This window comes from Myodes glareolus, chromosome 4, assembly GCF_982192425.1.
Source record: "Myodes glareolus chromosome 4, mMyoGla1.1, whole genome shotgun sequence".
In the NCBI taxonomy this organism is placed as follows: Eukaryota; Metazoa; Chordata; class Mammalia; order Rodentia; family Cricetidae; genus Myodes; species Myodes glareolus.
The window spans coordinates 68386974-68396128 of NC_142029.1; the positions used below are offsets into that span (position 1 = coordinate 68386974).

General features: G+C 33.6%; 1 protein-coding gene across 1 annotated transcript; it reads left to right on the forward strand.

Annotated features, from left to right (window-relative positions):
• Positions 1-4529: 4529 nt before the first annotated feature.
• On the forward strand, positions 4530-5462 carry LOC125388794 (olfactory receptor 8G50-like). Its single transcript, XM_048417105.2, has one exon. It carries the CDS (start codon positions 4530-4532, stop codon positions 5460-5462), a length of 933 nt encoding a protein of 310 aa, XP_048273062.2.
• The last annotated feature ends 3693 nt before the right edge of the window (positions 5463-9155 follow it).

The following is a 9155-nucleotide window of genomic DNA, read 5'->3' on the forward strand; positions in this document are numbered from 1 at the left end:
AGCAATGCGTGTTATACTGTTTAGAGGGTTTTAGAGGGAGGAGTGAGAAAGAAGAAATAATGTAGTATATTATAATTTCAATAAGTAAAGAAAGAATTTAAAAACAAATAAACACACCAAGATTTAAAACTTTAAGTATTTTTTAGTTAGTTCTCAAGTTCCTGGACTGATTTCCCTCAAACCTGTGTGTTCTACGGATGCAGAACTAAAGAGCTGAGATTGTACAAGCATTTGCTGCTTGGGCTAATATGGATGAGTTCCAGGTGTTGAACACTGAGCAAGAAGATTTTTATTCAAACCGCAGGATTGTGCATTTGTTTAAGTATATTTCTTTCATATACCCTACTTCTTCACTTTTAAAATTAGAAAATACCTATTTGTTTTGAATTTACCATGGTCCTACATTTAGGAAACTTTGAATTTCTAAAGAAACTTTTCAGATGTTAAACATTGTTTTAAAGAATGGGACTTTTAAATTTTATGGTGTTTTTGCACTAGAATATTAAATTGAGATTTTGAGAACCAAGAAAGGAAAGATTAAGGTTTAGTTGTGGTGTATTTGTGTGTTTGGTTTATAAGCATAGCATCTAGTTAATTTTTATGATCAATTTAACACAATCTAAAGTCACCTGAAAAGATTTCATGTCTTGGACAAATTAATCTGTGGCAAGATATGAGAGATTCTTTGCTAGAGAATTAAATGTGAAGATCCAGTCCACCTTGGAGAGCACAGGCCCTGGGCAGCAGTCCAGGCTTATTTAAAGAAGTTAGTTGAACCTTAATCAGAAAACAAGCCAATGTACAGCATTCCTCCATAGTTTTTGCTTCAGTTCGTGTTTGAGTTGCTGCCCAACGTCCTCAATGGGGGACAATGACCTAGAAATATAAGCTGAAATTAACTCATTCCTCCTCAAAATTGCCATATATCAGAGAATTTTAGCACAGCAACAGAAAGCTCACATAATAATTTATGACATTATTAATTGATTGCTCTAAAACTATTGCCATTGTCTTTTAAAGTTCCCACAACCCAATTTTTAATTGATGAATTAAATTCCAATTTTATGAAGTACAGGTTTATTTTGAAGTATGACCTAACAATTCCCTGAATATCTTAGGTTATGTCTGTTGTTTTGTCTTCTGTTCATATCTGATTTTGTTTTTTGGGCATCCTCTCTCTGCCATTTAATTGGTTTGCTGAGGATTTGTCTAATTTGCTGATTTTCTCATAGAACCAACTCTGTTTCACTGATTCTTAGTGTTATTCTATTTGTTTTTTATTTTATTCATTTCAGTTCTCAGGTTGATTATTTCCTGCCTATCTACTTTCTTTGGCGTGCTTGCTTCTTTCTCCTAATCTTTCAGGTGTGCTATTAACTAGTATGAGGTCTCTCCAGATTCTTGATGTAGGCAGTAGCTCTATGTACTTTACTATTAGGACTGCTTTCATTGGGTTCCATAAGTCAGGGTATGTTGTGAATTCATTTTCATTGAACTATAGAAAGTCTTTAATTTCTTTATTTTTTCCTTGATCCAGTGGTGATTTAGTAGAGTTTTTTCATTTCCAAGAGTGTGTAGGCTTTCAGTCATTTCTGCAGTTGAAATCCAACTTTAATTCTTGGAAGAAATTTTCAACACTTGAATTTTAGGAGACATGGAACAAGTCTATCAGCATTGAAGTTCAGAATATTGTCTTTTATTTTTTTATTTTTTGAGATTATAATATATATATATTATAACTATATATATATAGGTAGACATATCTATAATTGTATAGCCTTATAACTATAATACATTTGTATATTATAATTACTTATGCTAACACTTTTGAAACCCATATATTCCATTAATAAATGTTTTGTAATAAAATAATTTTATGTTATAATTGTATCATTTTATAATATAAATATATCTTCATACCAATCAATGTGTTCTTCACTGGGGAAAGTAAGTTCTCATACCCTCAGCATTCCTTGGGTGTCTAAGGCTTTGTATAGTGTCAAAGCCTCATGGTTGTTCCTCCCTCCACATTAGCGTGTCATTGTTTGTTTGTCTTGTTCAGCTCATGTTTCGGCAGTCATCCTTATATTTAATAGAGATAAAACTAGGAGACCTGCTAAAATAAAACAGATTTCATAAAAATGTATATACTATCACTTCTGAGTTTGATTTCAAGTTAAGAAGGCCAGTCTCTAGATGTTCTTAAGCTTTTATAGAAAAGTACAGAGTGGATCCTTAGTGAGGAAGATTTTTCTCTATAGGAGACAGGCAGCAGGAAAGTGAGAACAAAATGAGTATGGAACAATAAGACCTTCCATCTATTGTTGTCTATTAAGTAATGCTCCTGCAGACACTTCGGTATGACTTTTTATTCGATGTGGTTTTAATTCATATAGATGTGTGTCAAGTAATGAAATTGTTTGAGTTGGCAATAACTCTATGCTTTACTTTTTGAAGGGTTCTCAAACTTTTTCTGAAACTTCTCTATCATTTTATAAACTCAACAGGACAATGAGGCTGTGATTCTTCCCATCTTTGTGAGAACTGACCATTTTATCATTATCCCTCCAATCAATGTGGAATTTTGTCTCTCTGAAGTTTCTATTAAAATGTCTTTAATGGAAGTCAGGTGGTGTTGGCACACACCTTTAATCCCAGCACTTGCAAAGCAGAATTTGGCAGATCTCTTTGAGTTTGAGGCCTGTCTGGTCTACAAAAGCTAATTCCAAGACAACTGGGGCTGTTACACAGAGAAACGCTGTCTCAAAAAAATTTAAAAAGTTAAAAATAAAGTCCTTAATGATTCGTCATAGTACACATATTTTCAAGTGTTTTTGGGATTTGCCTATCTCCATTAGAAGAATCATAATTTAAATCATCTGACTTTGTATTACTAGATTGTTTGTTCACTTAATTATTCAGATATAAAAGTTCTTTATGTCTGTAAAAGGTTTCTCCTAAGATATATTACTTCATAAGAGTTTCCCATTGAGTATGCAATTTTTATCTATGATGTCCTTAAAGACCCAATTTTTTAAATTTGATTTACATATCTATTTGTTTGTTTACTTATTTATGCTGTAGCCTATGATAGTAACTTCTTATCCAAGAACCTCTCTTCACTTTTATTGGCTTGAAGTTCTAGTATTGCAACTTTTTTCAAATGTTATTTTTAGATAAAATATTTACAGATAGAATCCATTTTTCAAACTTTTTCATAATATGATAGTTACATATTTAGTATTTAATATGCAGTTCATCTAATTGCCCATGTATTATAAAAATTGACCCTACACTGAATTAATATTAAACACATAACTTTAATAATCTTTAATGGTATATTTTTTCTAGAATTACAATTTTCTTATATCTCATGGCATAGTTATACTATCAGCATTATAAATGGTTACAGTATATTTTCAACTGGGGAAACTTGAAACTTCAACTTTTGTTCTCTTTCCAATTTGTTCTGATTATTACCAGACCCTTATGTTTCATGGAAAAATTATATGATCAGAATGTCATTATTGGTAATATAAATATCTTGTATGTTCTTTAGGAATACATTTATCTTTTACACTGGTTTTGGATGCATTACCATTTTGCAAAGTTCAATATTGTGATTCATGAAGATGGGAGATCTTTCAATGTTTGTATTGATTTATCATTTTGACCATGTTTAAAGTGCAATGGCTTATATGTATTTAGTTTGTTCTTAAGTGTATTATCATTTTTCATAGTATTTAAAATGGATTTTTATGATTGCTGAATTTTCTTAATGATCTCAGATCTCACGTCCTTTATGACCTGTAAAACAAACTGCTATGCTTCTTTCTTACATTCTTGGAATTTTATATATAAAAAATTAATTCATATACTTATAAAGGTAGCTTTATTATTTGCTTTCCAATTCAGATGCCTTTTGATTTTCTGTTTTTTCTGATTGTTTTAAATTTAATTTCGACTATAATGTTGCTTAGAGATAGAGAGAGAAAAAGAAAGAGACACAGAGAGAGAGAGAGAGAGAGAGAAAGAGAGAGAGAGAGAGAGAGAGAGAGAGAACACTGCTAATATCCTTTTAGAGAAAGCCTTTAGGTCACCATCATTACGTGTGAGATGGGCTGTATATTGATCTGGTAGTCTTTTATATTTGTGTGGATGCTTCTCTTATTATAACATTGAAACGGATTTTCTCTGTATAGAGTCAGAGAGAGAATTGCAAATAAGTCAAGAATTATTCTTATCAGACTCCACTAAATGCTTCAGATCTCTCCTTGGTTATCCATGGACTGAGTATTACCATTTTCATAGAAGAAGGCACAAACAGGAACACAGGTATCTTACATTTAATTGCAAGTGCCATTTTTTGGTAAGTCTTAATGGCTAACACGTAGGAGTAGTTGTTCGAAAATTGAAGATCCTCGGAAAAATAAAAGTTTGAATTCTTTATCCACGCTTCACTATGTGATAATGTAATAGACGCCCAGTTCATTTTTCCTTCTCTTTCTACATAGAACTCCCAGGAGAAAATGTTACAAGCAAATCTTTCCAGAGTGACTGACTTCATTCTTGCTGGATTAACAGACAAACCAGAGCTTCAGCTGCCTCTCTTCCTCCTCTTTCTAGGAATCTATGTGGTCACAGTGGTGGGAAATCTGGGCATGATCACCCTGATACAATTCAGTTCTCACTTGCACACACCCATGTACTTCTTCCTCAGCAGCCTCTCCTTCATCGACTTTTGCCAGTCTACTGTCGTTATCCCCAAAATGCTAGTGAACTTTGTAACAGTGAAGAACATCATCTCCTACCCTGAATGCATGACTCAGCTCTACTCCTTTGTTGTGTTTGTTATTGCAGAGTGTCACATGTTGGCTGCAATGGCATATGACCGCTATGTTGCCATCTGTAACCCATTGCTTTACCATGTTATAATGTCCTATCAAGTCTGTTCCTGGATGATATTTGGGGTGTATAGTATGGGTTTGATTGGTGCCACAACTCACACACTCTGTATGCTAAGAGTGCATTTCTGTGAGGCTGATGTAATAAATCATTACTTCTGTGATCTTTATCCTCTCTTGGAGCTCTCTTGTTCTGATGTTTTTATTAATGAAGTAGTTGTTATTTGTTTCAGTGTTTTTAACATCTTTGTTCCAACTCTGACAATCCTGAGCTCTTACATCTTCATCATTGCTAGCATTCTTCGGATTAAATCAACTGAAGGCAGGTCCAAAGCCTTCAGCACCTGCAGCTCACACATATCAGCTGTTGCTGTCTTCTTTGGTTCTGTTGCATTCATGTACCTGCAGCCATCCTCAGTTAGCTCCATGGACCAAGGGAAAGTGTCCTCTGTCTTTTATACAATTGTCGTTCCCATGATGAATCCCGTGATCTACAGCCTGAGGAATAAGGATGTCAAACTTGCTCTAAAGAAGTTGTATGAAAAAAAATTCTCATGAACATTTTTATCCTTCTCAAAGTGTCCTGCATTTTGAAATCTCTTTCAAGGCCAACTTCTCAATTCCTGTAACCAGTTATTTCCTTTTAATTTTGTGTCCCATTTCAGATAATAACATTGTCTTTTTTCTGATTTCTCTGGGATTTAAAGCCTGGAAAAGTTGAATAAAGAAAATAAGCTTGTGTGTACATGCTTACACTTAGGGATCTTCTGCAGTAGAGGTTTTTCAAATTACTCTGTTCAGAAAGTCTTTGTACTTATCTCTCCCCATATTCCTTCCTTTTCCATGAACTCCTGTCTCCCAATTTATTAAAACAATTTTTTCCATTATTCTCTTTCTTCCTTTATATATATTAACACCATGTTTTATCTCTGTGCCTTGTAAGGTTCATCCTACTATCATGCGTGCCACTCCCTGAGAAGCACTGCATAAGGACAGGTAGAGGAATGTAAGAGCCGGTGGTGGAGGACTATAGTGGTTGCTAGACACAATAGGACAGCTGCACACATGAACTCAGCAAATATAACATCAGGCACAAGGGGACAGGTGGTCACAGAGTCCTACCACAGCCTCGGGAGCTTGGTTATTGATAGCTGCTGGGAGAGGGAGAGCTAGTTTTCCTTAAGACAGTGGGTCCCAGTATGTCTAACATGTTCCAGTGAATGAACCTAAAACCATATAGGCAGTACAATTGGAATTCCGTACTTTGTTTTATTTTTCAATGAGGACACCAAGTTGTGTTAGTAAGCAGTGGGGAGGATGATCGATGAAAAGATAATGGGAGGACGGTGGTCCAAATACAAATAATTAGTAAAAATAATCAACAAAAAGAAACAAAGAAACAAGCCTAGACATCCTTAAGTAACATAAGGGTTTATCTGTCCCATATATTATTCTGTGAAGAGTCATGGCAACAGATTTACCCTGCATGAGCTTTTGAACCTGTTTATACAGCATCTGAAACATCAGCTCTCTGATTATAGGTGCAAAATATTGCAGTTTGTGATCTGCTTAAAACCCAGAACATGGGGCTGTCGATGCTATGTCAGTTTACCATGTTCTGTAGAAAGAATCTTCAGAATTAGGTAACTTTTCCTTGCTAGACATATCTTCACAACTGATTTTCTTGCCATATATGTTTTTCAACTCATATATGCACATATATCCTATGTGGTATGTGTGTATGCTAATGTAAAACCTATGTAAATATGAATGCTTCATTTTAATGCTTGCATCTTCTTGCAAGTTTTATGTATATGTAATTTTTAATTTTCTTGTTATAGGCACAAAATCACATCCATCATTTTTCATATTCATTGCTACTGAACAGGATGAAGACTCTGCATTTTGTTAGTCAGCATTTATTTATGCCTTAAATATACAATTATTATGAGAAAATATATGTTTGAACTATTCATGATATTTTTAAAAACTGATAGCTACAAAATATTTAAGTACTAGAATTCTGCCACAAACAAGAGATGCTAAATGCTCTCAAAAAGAACTACTGCATCAAGAGAAAAATAAGCGTCAAGAGTAAGTGCAGAGGTGTGGCCTACCATTTTCAGGCAATGCTTCTCAACTCAGGGACTTTCTTTGGTTTTTTTAAATTTATATCTGGCTAATGGCCAAGTGATTCAGAAGAATGATGTATCAAGAGCCACTATTTGAGAACATAGCATACAAAGTTAATGAATTTCAAACCTAACATGTCCCATACAGATGTAAAGTACAATGCAGTTTCATCCTCAGCAAAGTAGAATTCCTAACTGGGTTCAAAAACATATTCTTTTTTATTGTTTTTATTGAGCTGTATATTTTTCTCTGTTCCCATACCTGCACTCCACTCCACTCCTATCCTTTCCCAAGGTCCCCATGCTCCCAATTTACTCAGAAGATTTTGCCTTTTTCTACTTTTCATTTCTTCTTTGTTTACTTTGTTTATTAAGAATAATGACTGAAAATGGCTTATTGTGGTTGTAATAGTCCAGGCTCTGACTAATTTTAATACAGTAAGGTTTGTTAAAATGCCTGATAGCTACCCTGTGAATAACAAACTCCTCTTCCCCTCAGACTCTGAGTTGGAATTACTGATTAATCAGTATTTAATTCTGTGTTATAACTTGAAAGTAATGGAGAAATATAATACCTTTCATACTAGTCAGATCAGTTAAAAGCAACCAATAAACAAAGTTTTTATAGAGATACATATATAATTATATTATTCAATGCATATGTAAGTGTCTGTTGTAAGCCAAAAATTATTAGTATAATACACTTCCATCTGGATTAGTACCAGATGGGTTAGTTTAGAAGTTTCCACAGATTGTCTGCAACTTATACATAAAATAAAAGGCAGTTACTATTGTTCATTCCTTTTAATTTTATGGAATCATTTCTCCTGTTTGCATATAGTGCTACTAGAATTATACTCCTGTACTCTTATGAGAAATAATTCTACAAATATATATTTTAAATAGAGCAGTTACAGTATTTATTTGTTTATACTCCTGCAATCTCTACTCATTGTCAAAGATCCTAAAGTCAACGTGATCATCTCCAACTCTTCCAGAAAACTATGTATTACCCTTGAAACAATAATGGAACATAAAAAAACTTTTGATTATAATAACAGATCATTATTATTCCCCAAACGTTAATTAAAAAGATAAAAAAGTGGAAAATGTCCTCATATATTTTAGAGACTATTTTAGGATGGGATGTTGCCATGGAAGCACCTTACATCCATATTATTAGACCTCAGTTTCTAGTCCCAAATACAAAGGTTGATACTATTTCCAAACACAGAGAATTATACTCAAGGGAGACAAGAAGAAAGTATCAAACAGAGCATAATACAGGATATCCTAATTGATTTTTCCCTGAGCATCTTATTCCCAGTGGAAGGAAATCCTTGAAGAGTTTCCTGCTATAAAATTTCATGACATCTCCTATGTATCAAAAATCTCTGTGAAAATATCATCATTTCTGTAAGTGCCTTAGGAAGATACCAGGGACTTGTGACTCTGGATTTATAATATGACTGCGAACTATTCAGGACGTATGATTTATGTTCTGAACCCTCAAATAACAATGAGGCTTATTTTATTTTGAATTACTCACACCAATGACGTGAAGAGGTGTTTCATTTAAGAAAACTTAGTCTAAATGTCATTGGGATGAAAGTCTCCAAGTGGAAAGATGAGCAACTAGTTATCTCCAAACCTCAGAATGTGAGACAACCACCATGAGCTCTACTTTTTTCAGGCATTATAAAAATTTCCAAATGCTAGCCAAAAGTATTACCTATGTGTTTGAAAAGCTTTCTCCCAAACATATTCCGTGCTTGAATTGAATTTTATTGTTACACAATATATTTCAGTGGCTATGGTTATTTCATGTAAGGTGATTTACAAAATATCCTAGGAACTCTTAATTTATTATGTGATAAAGATACTAGGATAAGCTACTTTCAAACAATTCTTCAGGTTTCACAAATAACTGCAGTGGGCAAACCCTGTCATAAACTATAACACTTATAGTAAACAACTTCTCTGTATCTATTCATGAGGAGTTCCTATTACTTTCCTCATTTTTCATTGCACCTTTTAATAAATCATTTGGAAGTTTTATTTTTTGGTGTATTTCATATAAAATTAATATTTCATGAACACACCTCATTTCTTCTTATCC

What these genes read in the sequence shown, in the direction of transcription:
- LOC125388794 (XM_048417105.2), top strand. Translation starts at nt 4,530, where the DNA reads ATGTTACAAGCAAATCTTTCCAGAGTGACTGACTTCATTCTTGCTGGA.